The sequence below is a fragment of the Conger conger genome, chromosome 5 (genome assembly GCF_963514075.1).
Source record: "Conger conger chromosome 5, fConCon1.1, whole genome shotgun sequence".
NCBI classification, from domain to species: Eukaryota; Metazoa; Chordata; class Actinopteri; order Anguilliformes; family Congridae; genus Conger; species Conger conger.
This window is the reverse complement of record NC_083764.1, coordinates 14,749,699-14,769,149: the sequence shown is the minus strand read 5'-3', so window position 1 is coordinate 14,769,149 and position 19,451 is coordinate 14,749,699. Positions and strand designations below refer to the sequence as shown.

The 19,451-nt window shown below is 39.5% G+C and overlaps 1 protein-coding gene across 1 annotated transcript; it reads right to left on the bottom strand.

Annotated features, from left to right (window-relative positions):
- Window positions 1-2,202: 2,202 nt before the first annotated feature.
- Window positions 2,203-18,745, bottom strand: moxd1 (monooxygenase, DBH-like 1). Its single transcript, XM_061243235.1, has 12 exons — window positions 18,304-18,745; window positions 14,606-14,752; window positions 14,142-14,309; window positions 13,912-13,995; window positions 10,742-10,921; window positions 10,070-10,172; window positions 9,544-9,710; window positions 8,938-9,129; window positions 8,521-8,580; window positions 7,020-7,162; window positions 3,769-3,937; window positions 2,203-3,470 (listed from the first exon to the last, which is right to left on the bottom strand). The coding sequence occupies exons 1-12, from the start codon at window positions 18,580-18,582 to the stop codon at window positions 3,312-3,314; spliced, it is 1,851 nt and encodes a 616-aa protein (XP_061099219.1). The 5' UTR covers window positions 18,583-18,745; the 3' UTR covers window positions 2,203-3,311.
- Between the last annotated feature and the right edge of the window lie 706 nt (window positions 18,746-19,451).

Genomic DNA, 19,451 nt, shown 5'->3' with positions numbered 1-19,451 from the left:
ACACAATAACACTCGCTCTTTATCCATCTGGTGGCAATTCTCAGAGTCAGACAGAGGGTGGAGACATTAACACAGAACAGAACGGTCCATAATTTTCTAATTTAAATCAATTCAGAATCTCTGGATAATCATCTTTGATTTGCAAATGAAATAGAGGATGGTGCATATTTTAAAGCATTCATTTCAGTGGTATCTCAATTAAATGCATGGCACTGTTTTGAACAGTATAAATTAGACTTCTTTTAATCCTTTGATATAGCAAAGTATAAAACCTTTTTTGTGCAGATAACTCCCTTTGATTTGAACATTATTTGATCCTGAAAGTCAATACACAAGAGATAAAGCAGATAGTATTTGAGTGAAGTACTCTTTGCTCATATGGTAGTCTATCTTCCCTGTCTGCACTTAATGACACACTAAGACCCATAACAGCAGGATCAAACAAATGAGTATTCTTTTGAAGATAATTGCCCCCATATCAGATATTATTGCATACTATTATTTTCTTGCAACATGCCTTCATGTTGCAGCATATATATATATATATGGTTTTGTGTTTTTTACATTTTTGGTACCTGAAGTTTGGTGCCTTCCCTTAGGGCATAACAGAACTGTACTGGTTGGAATGCATTTGTATTGTTAGTCTGGAGCTGTGTTCAGAGTATTATATAGCACTACTGGCCAATAACAGATATAAATGGCATTGGATTAGCTTCGGTTAAAACATCACAAAGTAATACAATCTGAAAAATTAGACTCACCTCCTTTTCTTAAGAATACTGGACACCAAGCTCCCTTAGGAACGCATGTCTGAAGTAAAACGCAAGGAAGTCTGTTTTTCCCTAGTCACTTGCACATTGGCACATTTCTGTTCTCTCTCGGGGTAATCACGGTAAGTCCTAATAAATGGGCCGCGCCATTATGGCCTTATGAGATGTTCCTTGCAGTACCAGGGAGCCCAAGGCTGTAACAACGGAATTACATAAAACCAACACGAGCCTCCAGGATAATTGGGATTATTTAAACATCAATTTAAACTCCCCCCGCCACCTCCCCTTCTTTTTTGCCTTTTTTGGCTATTGGTAGAGTCACAATATAGGCCTACATACAGTACATTCTGGAATAATTGTGAAATACATGCAAGTTTGGAATGTTCTGTAATGTGCATCATATACATAATAAAATGAGCATTTTATTAGGTATTTTTTAGACTAAATCTTCTGTTGTTGTAGCCTATACACTTAGAGGTTGATTAGACTAAGCAGGAGACAATACTCCCCTGGAGCAATGCAGGGTTAAGGGCCTTGCTCAAGGGCCCAACGGCTGTGCGGATCTTATTGTGGATACACCGGGATTAGTCATTTACCTGAACCACTACGCTACAGGCTGCCCCCACTTATATCAATTTGGAATTAACAGTGTGGGTAAATGCACTGAATCTTCTTGTATCTTTCTTTTGTTATATGTACCTTGTGAATTCCCTGTAAGACACAATGTTATAGACATGCACAGCAAGGCCAGTATTTCTTCATAGTAAAAAGAACATTTTACTCATTACATTCATCTTGGCAAGTGGGAGAATAGCCTACAAGGAAAAAATGTGACTTTACTCCTGGCATGTTTTGGATTAATAGGCTACTCCTCTTGCGGATGTGGATAGATCACAAGCACATTCTTTGTGTTTGTCTTCATGTGCCATTATAGCTTTTGGGGGGAAGCAATGTACCAACATTTTCTGGTTCTTTGCAAGATGAATACTTGTGAATATGTGATACTCTGCTTGTTCAATGGAAGTGCAGCCTTCAGGGTGCATAGAAATTCATCCTATCTGAAATATTTCATTGGCAAAACCTGGCAAAATATCAGTCTTATAACTGTCCTTTTCTTTTTCCATGGAAGTGCAGTTCCTGTCTTCAGAGAGAGAGAGAGAGAGAGAGAGAGAGAGAGAGAGAGAGAGAGAGAGAGAGAGAGAGAGAGAGAGAGAGAGAGAGAGAGAGAGAGAGAGAGAGAGAGAGAGAGAGAGAGAGAGAGAGAGAGAGAGAGAGAGAGAGAGCAGGGTAACAATAGGACTTGCTTGGGGATTGGCACAGTTCATAATCTTATAATTCTACATAAATAAATAAACTAGCTGCATTGAATTGCTGTGGTGAATTAATGATGCATTTACTATAGCTTGACAAGTAAGACACCAAGAGTCACAACTTTATTCAAGAAATAAAACATTTATTGCCATATATAAATCTCCAAGAAATAAAATATTCATTATCATGTATAGAACAGATTTTGTTTTTTAATTTTACATAATATAAAATTATGCTAATAATGCATAAGTCACCAGTATTCAGCCAATGGATAAATACATCTTACAGAATGTGCATAAATAACCTTCCTAGAATATAAATGATATAAACGGTAAAAAATGGTTTTGTTTGTTATTTTAATCAAATTCTCAAACAGTTATTACATTTAATTTGGACCATTTTATGAAGATCAAAACCTCATCCGGCCCCTGGCAAGAAGACAGCTGTACACTGTTTATCTGTTCCAATTGAGAGTGCTCACAATTACTGGCTGTAAAATATGTCTGTATATAATTATTATGAGATTGATAGGTGCACTAAATATTCCCTACAAAATACAGGTGCCTGTATGGATGTATAATATTGAAAGATCAGCCTGCTAATCTAGAAACACGCCAGTATCAAAACAGGAACAATTCACTTAAAACTACATCTGAATTCAAAATATACTACTACTTAGTGTTATTGACCACTTACATTTTAGCTATTCTGGATCTGTATTTTCAGTTGTCTTTTATAGTAGTTGTAGTTTGTAGCTCTCTTTTGCTTCGTGAAATGGCCGAGTTATTGGTCTAGTAACTGAATAATTATGAATAGTTATCCATGAGTGTTCCTGTAAAAACTAGAATGTCACTTGAAGCAAACTTATATGAAAGGACAGAACTGAACATGTTTTGCTGGAGGCTAGCTGGGTGCTTTGATTTCCATAGAGCTTTGATGTTTTGTGGTTAGCGCCTTGGCAGATGCAAGGCTATACATGAGGACAACTCCTGGGCAGATGTCATCAGGTGCACAAAGCCACGACCTCCGACTTTATACACTCAAGATGTTTTGAAGCCTTTCACCAAGTGACGGAGATCATGTTACAATAGCCTGGCACTCCCTTTTTTTCTGAACACTGTATCAGTATGTTTACTAATAAACATTTTCCCATATTGCTTTAATCATAAGTAATGCTTAGCTGGTGGCCTCAACTTCCTCAGAGTCTGTGGGAAATGTGGCGTGGCAAGGCTAGAGCCAGAGAGAGATCCAGGTGCGGACTGAGAACACAAAACACAGGGCGGTGAGAACGGCCCCTCCTCTCTGTAACTCTGGGGCAGTGCTGCAAGGGGTGAGACGTGGTGCTGCTTCTGATTTAATCTCAGGGGGAGACACGATCACGCCCTGGATCTGGGAAGAGAGGTGGGGGAAAAAAGAAATAGGCAAAACTGATAAAATAATCATCCCTCAATGTTCCCGGAGACCCCCACTTGCCCGCAACAATATCATATCCAGCATTCCGCCAATTACAAAAGGATTCATGTGTCAGGAAATGGGAGCTTGACCTTGTGGAGCTGCTCTGTCGCTTTGATGTCACCACTGGGAAATGTATGGCAGCTGATTGGTCAACATGCAGGCCTCACAGCAGCCAATGAAGGCTGTGGCTTGTAAGTCTGTTGTTAGTTTGCTGGCTAATGGCATCACTCACCGACCACTCCTCCTGATCCCACTTGGAGCAGCGCACGTTCACCGGCAACTGCAGCACCATCTCATTGAAGGCCTTCCCCCTCTTCTTCGACCACTTGAACTTGTCCATGGCCTCTGTGAAGGTGAGGTTGCTGTACTTCCTGGGGCTTTTGATTATAAATGGCCAGGTCCTTTGAAAGCAAGACAAATTAATTACTAACAGATTCGGTGAGTGTAATTTCAGCAAAGCCCAAGGCATGGCAGTGACATAATAAAACATAAAATATAGCTGCTAAAAGAAATTTGATTTTAAAGTGGTGGACTATGCTGTTAATGACAAGCACGTTTATTTCAAAAACAGTTGATGATAAAACTTTTTTTTCCCACTAAAGTACTGCTATAGGGGTCTGATTAATGCAGGATTGAGAAATTTTAGGCGAGTCAGAAGTCACATTCAATTCCTCATTAGAAAACATGCACAAAATAGGTGATGGCATCCCCAACTACCAAAAGCCGCATTAATGTTAAATGACAATCAAGCACAAGATAGTTGTCTAGCAATAATGTGGCCTTAGATTTATTAATGCATCTCAACAATGTATAACACTGTATTCAGGCAGCAACAGAACAAGTGAATAAGCTTGGAAGGTTTGCAACAGCCCGATTAGTGTTGGTGCTGGTGTCTGGTGTTTTTGCTTATTTTCCTTTTTTTCTTTTCTGAAAGCACATGTTTTTTGGGGAAAAAGAGCTTTGTTACTTAATCTGTTTAGAGCAGCTCAGCTGGACCTACACAAATCCCCTCATTCCTCCAGATGAGCCCAGGAGTTCGGCTCTGCCCGCAGGGAGAGTAAACACACGCCATTAGTCCAAACCCTCAGATGGTTCTCATTTCCATGTTCCTATTATTCTCAGCGTCTAAGCCTCCCACGTCTGCTCTGGGGCATCCTGCTGCAGTCCTCCAATGGCAGGAATGCAACTAATGTCCTGCCATTGCTATTTGACATCGGTTTTGGGGCAAGAGGTGCTAGCATGCTAAATTAAATTGGCCTCCTGTGTTACATTTTGGGATGTGGCTGCTTCTAAATCAGTGCAAGCTGATATAGGAGTAGAAATCATCTCTTGAAAACACTTCCTGTCACACAAATATATATTATAGTTTGTATAAATGCAGGCTCTCTCGTGGAAATTCTGTATAGCTTTTTATATACACTCAGTGAGCACTTTATTAGGTACTTATGAGACTTTTTTAAATTTACTTTTTGGTCTTCTGCTGCTGTAGCCTATCCTCTCAGAGGTTTGACATGTTGTGTGTTCAGAGATGCTCTTCTGCATACCACTGTTGTAGTGTGTGGTTCTTTGCGTTACCATCACCTTCCTGTCAGCTTCAACCAGTCTGCCCCTTCTCCTTTGACCTCTCTCATTAACAAGGCATTTCTGTCTGTAGAACTGCTGCTCATACAGTGCTTTTTTGTTTTTCACACCATTATGAGTAAACTCTAGAGACTGCTGCACATGAAAATCCCAGGAGATCAGCAGTTACAGAAATACTCAATCCAGCCCGTCTGGCACCAATAATTATGCCACAGTTGAAATCACTGAGATCACATTTCTTCCCCATTCTGACATTTGGTCTGTAACAGCTGAACCGCTTGACCATGTGTGCATGCTTTTATGCATTTATTTGTTGCCACATGATTGGCTGATGGAATATACACATGAACAAGCTGGTCTGTTTACAGGTCTACCTAATAAATTGCTCACTGTGTGTATATTTCAGGATACAAGGTAATAGAGTCTGAATTTAATACAGCATTGCAGAGATGCATATGACATTTACAGCTATATGAGCCTTGAGTAAAACTATTACATGACTAAGACACTATTGCATGAAAGTCATAATACATAATGGGAAACACTCCTCACAGAATATATTTCATTTGAAAAATATCACCTGCTATTAGCAATCACACACAAAACTTTGAACAAACCAGGACCCCATTCATTAACTCGCTATCCCTGAAGCTACATACCTGGCACAAATAATTACACACATATGCACACACACACATGCACATCATTCTTAAATAATTAACTCCCCTTTGTCTCTGTCTCCTGTCTGTCTGTCCATATTGGTCTTTGTCTATCCCATTTGTTTGTTTAGTCTGTTTAGCCTATCCCCAATCACCAATATCACCATGCTGCATTTTTTTTTCATCACAATTTGTTTGCAGGAAGAAAGAAACATTTTTTAAAAAGTCATAATTATTGTTGAAACACAATCTCATAGTTTCAAGCATTACTTTTTTCTCGGCCATCTAGCCCTCTTACTGTAGTATTTGAATGATGCGGGAAGGGAATTTAATGATGCCAGAAAGAGAGTTCTACATAATTCTTTCTGCAAGAAACCATGTGACTTACAGAACAAGTTAATAGTTGTTCTATTGTACAACACCAGCCACTTTCAATGTGAAAGTATGTGACCAAAAAAACAGTGACTATACAATTTGAGCCCTGTTACTTGGTAGCATTGCATGTTTAGCAAGAATGCAGAATACTTTCAATGCTGCTATACTAAATTAAAAAGTGCACTTAATACAGAGAAACTAAAACATTCAGGGTTGTTCTCTTCACAGTGAGTTTCATGTGAAGTGCCCTCCATTGACCCCCCATTCCATTTTTTAAAAGCTTTGTTGTTGTATTCTTAAGATATTTCAGTTGCTGTCTCTTTAAAACCATTAATGTAAGTAAGCTGGAGGTATTTCTTGCTTTAAGCCACAGCATTGTCTAAGCATATTTATAATAAACCCACACAATTCTGTCCTGGGAATATTCTGCAAGACCCTGCAAGATCCCATTCAATAGGCAGTCAGGACAAGTTAAGAGATGCATGCACTGTTACTGGCCAATCTGCTAGCCTGTTGTGGACATAAATGCAGCTGACAGGAAGTCCAGCTTTAGTGAAGCTACCAGTGAAATCTAAAAATAAAAAACAAATCGGGTTACGAAAGAGAGCATACAAAAATCACACACCCACTCATTCCTCCAGCTGTAGAGTGCACTTAGATGGTGTACTCTCTTCAAAGCCTGTTCCAAAGGAAAGTTGTTTCAACTCCCACTTCAAAGTGCTAACTGAAAAGAGCAAACCCCTCACTGTGTTTATTATGGAGGGAATCCATATCTTATTTGGAACCAAACACAATCATGTCTCTTCATTGCTCAAAATATTAAATAAAAAGGTATGTAGGTGACCTACAGAAATGAAATGACACTCACATGACTGGAACTTGGATTTCTTTGACACCAATGAACTTCAGTTGCCCAGTTATTCCTGGGAGACTCTCGCACCTAGCAAGGTTTATTCGTGGATAGTAAAGCAAGTAGGACAGACACATCTCATCCCTAGTGCTCAAACCGCCCTGTAATGAGACAAAGTCACAGTGTGAGCATTGATTGGGCAATAATATGTTGAAACGACATCTACAGTAAACTGAACAAGAATGCTGAAAAACTCCTGGTAACATTTTTACAGAATAAGAATATGTCTGGAAGATCAGGAGCCTATTTCTAAATATACAATTAAAAATGTCATTTTTATGAAGGTTTATATTTAATCTATTTACAAGACAACATGGAAACAAGTATAAACTCTAAAGGGTTAGTGCTGCAACTTGGCCAAAAGCATGAAGACCAGTGATGCCACATGCTGGATGCCAACAACACTGCACGGAGCTTGCGTGGTAATGAAAAAAAATACTTCAGAAACCACGCACATAACTTACACCAGTGTAGTTCAAGCATCTTAGAAACAGCAATGAGATGGAAACATGTACTAGAGAAGTAAAATATCATAACAAAAGGAACATTTGTACCTTTAATATTTTTATGATTCCTGTCATCATTTCTTAAATCTGATATTTCTCGGATTGTGCCCACAACTGAAACCAGGCATATGACCACAATAATTCTGGAGTCTGTTTGTAGGCAGACCATTTGGCCAACAGCAGACAGTCCTTCAAAAATATGAAAGTATCTAGAGCTTCACTGCCAATGAACAGACCCTTCAACACATATAACATTTTCAGATAGTTCCTGCATGTACAGTATACGTATGTATGCGTTTACTCTTATTGCCTACATTATGTCTTCCAAAATGGTATGAAACTGGTATCCACAAGCAACATTAATACATTTTCCCAAGGAAACACAGGCCACCATGTAAAAGTACACTGCCACTCACTCCTGTGAGTATTCATAAGAGGGCTATGAAATATAGTTCCGGAATGACAAATGCTGTATATTTTAAAGTGAAAACGTATGTACAATGTAGAATCAGAAAATGGTAGATTACAGAACTTACAGAAGTACAATGACATATGAAAAATGGGAACACTTACTGCAAGCTCCACAAAAGTGATCTTTTGTTAGAAGCCACATCTGAAGAGAGGTTTCTATTCAATAGTTTGTATCTTTAACAGTTGCAAATGCAGTCTGACAGCTCTGTTCAAACTAAATTATGGAGAAACAGACACTATCCGAAACAAATTGAGAAAAACTTTTTTTTTTTTAACTTTCTTTTAGATGTGTACAAAAGACAGTTAATGCAGCATGCAGAGAGTGAGTGAGAGGGAGAGAAGGAGAGAGTGAAAGAGAGAGGGGAGAGTACAAGTGAAAGAGTGAGTGAGAGTAATCATGCTAGTGATAGCTTATGTTCTCTGCTATTACCATCATAATGGAAAACAGGAAAAATTCCATTCATGTTTCTGTCAGTTCTTACCCAGGTCATATTACTTCTGCCATTTGTGTTATACTTGCACTCAGTGATCAGATTGTCTCCCTGAAAATAAAGGAGTAGGAAGTTAGAGGTCCTCACTCGGAGATCTGTATAGTTCAATAAGGACATTTCATTAACTGAGACTAAAAAATGAGAGCAAGGGACGTTCAGGTTGTGCAGCCAGGACTCTTTTCTTTGGCATGCTAATAGTCTGAGAAATATCGCTTATGATAAGTTATCTTATTGTTATTCTGGATTTGAAACATGATAATAGCAAGTATGAGCAAAGAAAAACAGTAATAGAAAGTCAAAAGAATTAAATAGCTATTTTGTCAAGAGTAAACATTCACAGGAAGCAGATTTTTTCATCCCTATGAATATGCACTGTAGAGTCTATGAAAGCACATGTAGAGTACCGACAGGTAACAGCAGCCTCTCTTCTTGGAGGTACTGGAACTCCTGGAAGTTAAAGTCAAATTCGTCATCTTGGGCCAAGGGCTGAAGCTCCTCCCGGTCCCGGAAATGTCTAGTTCTTATGGCCCGGCCAGCCAAGTGGGAATGCAGCAGGACTGCGAACACTCTGACTCCACTTGGCCTTTCATGGTCCAGGGCCTAGCCAAGGACAAGAGAGATGTCACTGCACCTAAAAGCAGTCTTTCCGTTTTAAAGACCCTGTGCAATCAAACTCATAATGTTTAAATAGTGCAGTTGACACAATTATGCACACAGAATGATAATACTATGATAACAAGAACTATTTTAGCAAATTATGATTTGAGGATCGTTTTTATCCTGAAAGCAAGGTCTTATGCTGTATTGGTCATTTGCAGGCTGTGTTTATTGCACAACTAACATAACATTATCACCATTCAGCAAGCGATGGGCCGCCCACAGAAAAATCATGTCACGTCAGAACTCAAGACATTTGACTCAAAATGTTATTTTCATATTTACACACAGCACATTCAAGGGGGGACAATGATGGCATGGTCTTGAAATGAAAGAAGGGGGCTCCTTGTACTGTACCTCTTGGAGACACTCCTGGGTGCAGTGGCCTTCAGACGTGTATTCGTGAAGGCCCGGGGGGAGCATGTGGTACAAGCTGACCCAGATGCCGGTCTCAATCACACCAGCATCGTACTGTCTCAGCTCAGGGCTGTAGAAGAGCCTGAGGCCCGAGCTGTCCAGAACTCCTAGAATTGGCAGCCACATCCAGTGTGGGAGAAAAAGACATTCGATAAACTATCGGAATTATCTGTGTTTACAGTGAGGTCCAGGTTTGAGTATGTAATCCCTGCGCGGTACAGACGGCCTTGGGGGTCTCATATCTCTAATGCGAAAAGTGTGTAAGCTGTGTACCCCACGCACAAAAATGTGCTGTTAAAAACCTGAATCTGTCCTGTCACTAAGTAAGAATTTAAGAATGGGAAAAGAAGTGTTGACATCACCAGTTATTAAAAATGAAATCAAACCTTCTAATAAGATAAAAATGATATAAGGAGACTCTAAGTTTGGAGTCTTCTTAGGATGAACATGGTCTTCTGTAATCTACCTTGTTCGATGGTAGGGTTGTCATAGTGGACTTCCATGAGGACATAGACTGGATCTATTGAGGTGCCGATAGAAAGGCCAACATGCTGTGGGTAGGTCAGCCCCTTTAAAACAAGAAAAAGATACCCAACCATTGATTCTGGTGCAGACGAGTGAAGACATGTTCATACAGTGCATGAATGATCTTATTTAGCTAATAGCTTAGTGGCTAAGGTACTTGGCTGGGACCTTGAAGGATTGGTGGTTCAAGCCCCAGTGTAGCAACTGATAAGATCAGTGCAGCACAAGGCCATTAACCTCACATTGCTGCAATGGGGATTGGCCCCTGCTTAGTCTAATCAACTATAAATCACTTTGGATGAATAACTTATGTAAAAATATAACAGGTGCACTATAATGACCCTGTTATATCTCAGGGGGTGGCCTGTAGCATAGTGGTTAAGGTACAGGACTGGGATACGCAAGGTCGATGGTTCTAATCCCGGTGTAACCACAATAAGATCCGTATAGCCGTTGGGCCCTTGAGCAAGGCCCTTAACCCTGCATTGCTCCAGGGGAGGATTGTCTCCTGCTTAGTCTAATCAACTGTACGTCGCTCTGGATAAGAGCGTCTGCCAAATGCCAATAATGTAATGTAATGTAATGTAATAATGTATGAACAGTGTGTGCTAACCTCTCCTCCAATGGCCCAAGCAAATATCACAGTCTCACAGGTTAGGAAGGAGTCTGGCATGTTGGGGTGGTAACATTCATGTCCAAAATCAAGCTCGCTCTCATTCAACTTGCTGTCACACTGATACAATAATATGTGGTGTACCAGGTTTTCATGGCCTGTCTGGATCAATGGTTTGATCTAAAGGGAAAAAAGAGAATTGGAAGTTATAAATACGAACTTGTATTTACCACACCAGATATGGTCAACATTTTATTTGGACCAATTCAGGAAACGCATGCGATTGGGGAATAGTATTATCCTGGTGCAGATGGCTTTGGAATGGAAATAAGTGAAGAAGCTTGTTTTTCTTTGATGGAGCCCTCTGGCTTGAACTGAATCCTAACTAAAACACCGTTTGTTTCCTGCTGGGTAATGGGTGACACCATACTGCGACGGTTCTTTTAAGAGCAGCGGGAATGAAGACCAAAGCATGGCCTGTGACCATTTCATAAATATTTAAACATTCTTTCTTTCTTAGTTTTTCTCCAGATCTACTTGAATTTTTCCATGGTTGCAAAGTGAATGAGAATCACAGCAAGCTGGGTATTGCTAGTGTTGTGGGTGGCAACTTGGCTCAGTCTATTATCTGGTAATATTAGTTATATTAGTTATTATTACTATAACAATGGTATGAATAGGTCCTGTCCTTGGATAGGAGAGATTTCGTAACATTACAGTAGGTAGCTGCCGTTATTAGGTAACACAATTCAGTTTTGTTCCTCAGTTGGGTCGTACTGCACAGTACTGCTTATATTTTCGGGAGATTCTACTGGCTTATTTCCTCTTCTGGGCAGGGAGCTCATGCCTAGATTTGAGATGAAATTGACAATGAATTGAGTATACCTGCTTATGATACCTACAGAATTGTACTTCATTCCAAGCAGGTTAGCTAGAGCAGACTGAAATCCACTGGTAGCAGTGCCTAGCATCACCTTTAATGATACTAGGCATTTTAGTATAATTTTAGCTAAATACAAACACAAGTAATGTCAGTTAAAAAGCTAGGTAAATGCCTTGTGGAAAGCAACTACTAGAGCAGATGTTTTACGAACTCATTGTCATCACACCATAGTCTGCAACGGCCAGAATCATCTTAGGGGTGTCGGCGGGCGGGGTTCAGAAAGGGGTCATAGACGTTTTTTGTATGTAAACAAAAGGCCTAAAATTCAGTGTAGTCTGCCTTTAATTTCATCTCCACAAAATACCTGGATATCCAACAGCATTGCTGCATAGGGCCCAAGGGTAGCTAGGTAGTTTGTCTGTTTTATTACAGACTGTTAAACCCCTGACTTAGTTCTTGCTGTACTCCAGTAGGCCAGAGTTTCTGTGGAAGTCAAGCTCGTGCCTAAAGAAATGTCTCTTCCAGTAAGTTCAATTGAAGTTCATCTAAATAAGTATTATCTGCAGCTGTGCAATCCTGCAGATAATACTAAGATCTTGTGTCAAAAAGGCAATGAAGGGCTCAGATAGTGAAGAACCTTGCCAGGAGTTCACAACACTGGAACAAAATAGGCTTTGTCCTTAGGGTGGGGTGAGTTTAAATTAGCCAGCTGTTGCATAAGCACTCCTGGATGCTCACCAGATGTTAATAGGTTGTCAAGTGTTATCAGCAAGAGATGAGCCTCTCTCCCCTCCGGCATTTCCCTCTTCTAGAATGCTGTGTTGCCTCTAGTGAAGTGAAGTTATAGTAGTGGCAATGTGTGGCGATTGAAGAATACGAAAAAGGAGTAATATTATGAAGCTGATGTGGAACTATTGCAACTTGGTGTATCTGCATTTTATTAATTAATTCTTATCAGTTAAACCAGTTACAAAAAAAACACTATTAATAAGTGATCAGAATTAATTACTAAAAGGCAATTATGGAGACACACACACAATTGCTAGAAAATGTGAGATTTATGACAAAATATTTATGACAGTGGCAAATGTTACTTGTTTTCTTTTACACTATTTTCTCCATTTCCTTCTGTACGATATTTCAATTTAAGAATTTCAAAGTAGAATGTAAGGAAGTACTGTATTTTTTAAAATACCGTTCAATTGCTTGATTTGCAACAGCGTGGAAAGACATTTTAAGAATGACAACTGTGGCCTTTCTGGCCATTGCAGGGTCAGTCAAAAAATAAAAAAGAGAGAGGAAAATTCCAAAAAGCGCTGTATGTCATCTAAAAATAGGATGTCAGGGTTCTGCTGTGACCTAATACTCATCATGACTCAGAGCAGATCCAAACAGCGTCCTTCTTGATGCTGTAGTTCACTGAGACCCAACGGGAGATGAGAGATGATCATACTTTGTCCAATTCTGGCTTTAGTTTTGCAGGCATCCTAAACTGGAAAGCCTTTGTTTCCAGCTTATGCACAAATGCCAAGGTTGTGGAGTAGCCATGGCAACATAACATTTCTGGTTTTTACTCCTTAAATTGAGGATTCAAACATCCAAGGGAACATCGACAGTATATTGATTTGGTCTATACTGTAATAATATCTTTTTTTTAAATCAATCCTTTAAAATTATGTCAAATAAATAACACTGGTGTAGAAATGCCACAAAATATTAGACAGGAGGAAAGTCACAAACCAAAATTGTAATGTTTTTGAGGTTATACTGTATGTCTTCCCTTCAGGTTCTTTGGGAATATAAATATTTCTGGTTCTTGAACAAGCTGCACTAGTTCCCTCTAATTAAGTGCTTTTTAAAAACCACTTAATTTAAGCTAGTTATTTATATCAGATCAGAATTATACCCCAATGATGACAAATTGCTATTTAAAAAAAATAACAAAAACAGGTGTGCTTTAGAACGCAAAGTAAATAACCCACCAAGCACACAACATCAGACACCAGTAATGAAAGAGCTTGAAGAACTGAGAAACAAAGCTTTCTGTTTTTTTCATGAATGAGTCTTTGAACAGAGTTAAAGGTAGCACATAACATGTAAAATCCTACTGTACTAGCACATTTAATGTTTACACACTACATTTTGTTATTACATTTTTATGCAGACTGAGATGCCATGTCATTGCATTATTGATTTCCATTATGGCTAGATGTTTTTAAATATGTTAATTCTCCACACCAAATGCAACCATATTTGGTGGCCCTACAACCATGAAAAGGTTACTTACTCTAATAATGTGATGTTTCCTTGGAACTTCTGGGATTCTAAACAACTGACACCAATAGGTTGTGTCCTTTGAGGGAACTGGCACCTGTCTTGAAAGAAATTTACAATAAGTTTGAAATCTAACCTCAAAGTGAGTGAATTTAATGTGCCTCAAAAGATGGACCTACAGACAAATGGAAAGAAATATCTCATCCCAGCCAACAGTGGAAGCTGAGGTTACTGCCCACTTACGTTTAAATTTGTTAAGTCGAAAAAGGGAGTCTCAGAGGAGATGCTAACAGTACTTGTGGGGTTGAGCAACCGCAGGCTCTTCCTTCCCCTGTTTACACCATGGTATTTTGGTCCAGAAGGTCCAACATCATCATTGTGGTAGGCCCAAATCACCCTCACTGTGTTCTCCTGGGTATGATTTAAGAGTCAGGAACAAATAAGACATCATTTCTAATAGCTGAATAGTTGAACTGTCATAATTTGTAATGTTGTGATGGTAATGATTCCTTCATGTTAATCCATCTCATGAGCAAGTTCAAGAGAAGTAGTTTACTGTGTCAATAATGAGAACCAGGGGACCTCATTCTTTTGGTTAAGCACACACATACACACACTTTCCGGCTGCATTGTTTCATAGTCAATCCTGTACTCCCCCCAAGCCCCCAAATCTTCAATAACGACACAGACTGACACATTGAAAATACCGTAATGTCTTTGTCACTTTTGTCACAGGTATGGAGGTCTCTGCTGAAAGCCAGAACAGTGTGTGTATGGTTTTCCATTCCATATTCCAGCTTATAATTCTGCTCTACATCTCTGTGAACCTTCCTGCTGGAATCTGCAAAATAATCCTGTCAAAAGCAAGAAATATACAACATAGCATTCTTGGCATGGCAGAGCAATTTGTGATTTTGGGCTTGACATTGTGAATATTGTACACTTGAAACAAAGTTTACAAGCACAAAGTTCACCATTCAGTCTATGAAGCTTTCTCTGTCAATTTAACATAGTTTGTCTGTTCAAGTGTCCAAATAACATTATACAACGGACAGGTCCGGTCCATTGTCTCTATTGGTCAGTTTGCGTTCCAGCCATGCCAATATCCACGATATAAGCACGGCTAAATGGAATGTCCACATTTACATTTACATTTTAGTCATTTGGCAGACGCTTTTAATCCAAAGCGATTTACAAGTGCATAGGTTCTTCCACAAGTTAAAGCAACACATCCATAACTAGTAAAATACACATGAAGTGCTGTTCTAAAAATACAGTCATCATAAGTGCAATTCAGTCTTTTTATTTTTATTTTTTTGTTGTTGTTTTTTTTGGTTAGACAAGAGGGATGGGGATATCGGAAAGGGGGGGGGGGGATCAGGAGGTAGGACTAAGGTACAGGTGTGTTTTTAGTCTGCGCTGAAATAGGGGGAGGGATTCTGCTGTCCTGACAGTGGTAAGCAAGTCATTCCACCACTGAGGAACCAGAATGGAAAACAGGCGTGAACATGCAGCTCGACCACCAGGTGATCGTAGTGAGGGAACCATAAGGCGACCAGAGCTGGCAGACCAGAGTGGTCTAGCTGGGGAGTAGGGAGTGATTAAGGATTGTATGTAAGATGGGGCAGTCCCCTTAGCAGCCTGAAATACCAACACTAGGGCCTTGAATCGGATGCGTGCGGCAGTAGGAAGCCAGTGGAGGCCAATGAGGAGTGGGGTGACATGAGCCGACCTGGGCTGACTGGTGATCAGGCGGGCTGCAGCATTCTGGACCAGCTGGAGGGGCTTGATGGCACAAGCTGGGAGACCGGCTAGGAGGGAGTTGCAGTGATCCAGGCAGGAAATGACGAGCGCCTGGACTAGGAGCTGGGTGGCTTTCTCCGTCAGGAGATGACAGATACGGCATATATTGTAGAGGAAGAACCTGCAGGTTCTGGCAGTGGAGGATACTTGTGGAGCCTGTGAGGCTGTTATCAAGAGTCACCCCAAGATTCTTTGCCTTATGGGAGGAGGAAACTACAAAGTCCTCAACACATCTTTTAATATTACTCCACATTTGTAGATCACCGTTATCTACTTTGTAATCGAAATGAACGTAATTTGAAGTAATCATTATCTCGCCGCTAGTAGGCTACCAAAGTTTAAAGTGTCCTTTGATTTGGAAAGGAGTAGGACCAAAAAAGTAGCCCCTTTTCAGGCCCCATAACATTTGGGCCATAATAATGTTATGTAAATGACAGTAGTCATGTTTAGTACTTTGTTGCATATCCTTTGCTTGCAATGTTTGCTTGAAGTCAATGACTAATTGACACCACCAGGTGCTGAGTGTCTCTTCTCTGGTGATGCTCTGCCAGGCCTCTGCTGCAACCATCTTCAGCCCCTGCTTGCTTTGGGAGCTAGTTGCCTTAAGTTTTCTGGTCAGCATATGAAACACCTGTTCAATTCGATTCAGATCGGGTGAATGACTTGGTCACTCAAGAATGTTTCATTTCATGGGTTTCAAACACCTCTTTGTTTATTTCACTGGGATCACTGTCTTGCTCTAGAATGAGGCACCATCCAATGAGCTTGGTGGCATATGCTTGTATCTGAGCAGATAATATGCTTCTGTACCTTTCAGAATTCTGCTACTGTTATGAGCAGGTATTATCAATGAAAACAAGTGAGCCAGTATCTGTGGCAGCCATACATGCCAAAACCATAACACCCCCACCACTATGTTTCACAGATTGGGAGGGCTGCTTTGAATCTTGGCCTACTAGGTGCTTTGCGATTACTGAGCTCACTAGTGCTCACTTTCTTCTTAATAATGTTCCAAACAGTTCATTATGGTAGGCTTAAGGTTTGGCCTACGTGTCTGCTTTGCCTTTCACTGGCACAACTCTGGTCCTTATGTTGACAAACGCCAATAACAGATTCCAAAGGCAATTAAAAGCCTAGACTCAAGACTAGATACTGGAAGTTGTCTTATACCTGCAATTGAGTGCTATAATTTTTACATGGTGAAACAAAAATGTATAAAAATGCCCTTTAAAAAAAAAAAAGCAGGGAATATGTACTTTAACAACATGTGAATTGCAGATCTAACATTATGCACTACAGAGCCAAATCAAGAAAATAAATATGTCTTTCTTCCAAATATTATGGAGCTCATATTATTTCAACTGTAACTGGAGATTCACTGTTTAACCTGATCTGAGTTACACTGAACTGTTTTTTTTTTTTTTTACTTCAGGTCATGTTGGGGCAAGTTTGAGAATAGTATTTCCATGCTTGTGTTTTATATGTTAATAAATTGCATAGGCAAGGTAGCCTAAATGCTCCCTATTTGTATTTTAATTAGGCTGTAATATACACCATTGTTTGTGGAGCACAACTTGTTTAAAGAATACTTGCAGATTGACTTGACATACAATGCTTGTAGCAAACATGGCTGCATTGCGATGGGATTGGGGCATTCCAAAATCCCATTGAGCTTTTTTGATGCTGCTATACAAATAACATGCGAATACATGTCAGTATGAATGAAACTTGAATGGGTAAGTATAGCTGAATAGTCAGAATATGCAGCTTTGTGTATGAGCTGCTTTTCCTTGAGGGTGAATTACTTTGATTAGTGTGATAGAGAATCAAGGTGGCCTTGTGTACAAATCAATTGGTCTAGAATATTAGAAGGTGACATCACCAGAGCTGGGGAAAATCCATGTCAATTCTGGGTGTACTGTGCTACTTTTTGTGCTCTGGGAGGGTAAATGCCATGCAATTTGAACTTGGAACACATACAAAATGGATATTTGCTGATAGAATACAGACCGAGTTTTTCGATAAATTGCAACAGAATGTTTCTATTATCCAAAAAAAGCAAAAATGGGGGTACAAATACAATTCTCACTAAAATCAGATTTCTGCTCCTACACTGGCAGAGACCTGCAGAAATTGTCTGCCGTTTTAAGCATGCGAACAATCCAAAGGTGTCAGAACAGTAACATTAGCAATAACAATAAAGGAAATCTAATACAACAGTATGAAAGATCATTGTTTCAACTCGCTAATCTACTAGGACGTTACGTCTACTAGGATAATTACAGCACTTACGCTGCTAAATCAATTAAAACATGAAAGTTGCCCAAGGAGTGATGCAGCCAATTATGTATTTTAATGAGATTATTAACATTAAACAATAAAACTTGAATGTATGTTGTTTTTCTGTAATCTAAAATATAATTCCCAGAGGCAACCCGTATTGCTTTGCTTACACTCAGCAGGCTATTGGCTATGGCCAGCTCCAGTCGCCAGTGGAACGTGGAAAAGAACACATTAAATCCATTCACGTAATATATGCTATTATAATAACCAAAATGATCAATAAGACATGCTTTTATTGGAAAGACTTCAGGGTACATACCTGCAGGTAGGGTTTCCCTTTTTCAACGCCTCCAATTACAATATCTGATAACGCCATAGCTCCATTGGGAGACAAACCAAATCCTATATATCCCTTTGTTTCTACTTCAGCTTCAAAAGTTACCGTGTTTTCGTCGTATGTCCATCTCAGTCTGTATTTGCCATGCGCATCCAATATTGTCGAATGTCTGAACCCTGCCCTTAAAGACAGCACCTCACAATATCTTAAAGTTTCAAAGAAAAGCACCAGAGTACAGAAGTATAGTCGTTTGCAAAGCATGTTGTACGTTTTCAAACGTGTAGTTTCATCCGATGAATAAAAGCTTCCGAAACTTCGTTCCTAGTTGGATAGCTGGTCCCAAATGAAAGAGCGTTTGTTTGGCAATCTGTATTGAAAGCAAATTATCTAACCAAGCATACCCAGCCACAGAAGCGCACTCTCATTATGCTTCTATTGAGACTGTCGAAACTTGTGTTAGCGCTCTTTGATCTGTAGAGACACGTCCCACTCTTTAGTCAGATGCTCGTTTTAAAATACGGTGTGTTTTAGAATTTCCTATTGTTCTGCAGTTACGTGCTTTCACAACAATTTCATGTGGGGGTTTTTTTCTATACTGAAAAATATATAATCCCGCTCCCTTCTCAGAAATATATTTTAAAAATCAGGTAGTTCATAAACATGTGCATACACAGAAGATTTGCTTGATTAGAGCTCTGCATAGAGTAGCCTACCACCAGGATACTCATAGTCACAACTGCAGTGGCGATGTGGTCCTGTGTATCCAAATAACTCAATGAGCATTCTCCTGCCTGAAATATTGCAAGGGATCTTCTGGAATTGTATTCCCTCTTACACCTTCATGACATAAATTAGCCTATATGTGGGCTAATTTCTTTTGCAGTGCGGTCCTTTTTTTGCATCCTTCCAGGACACAGTACATTGATAATGTATTTTTATTTTCACAGCCTCTTCTTGTAATGACTAGTTGGTACCTGATGGTACGTAGTGTGTAGTCTTCTTATTGTTTCCTAAATTACAAGCCTTTTATCCATAAACATGAAATTGTGAGAAACATCTCATTTTAGAGCCTAAGGAACAGTAAGCGAAAGTGCCACCAGAATAATGAACAAATATATATATATTTTTTT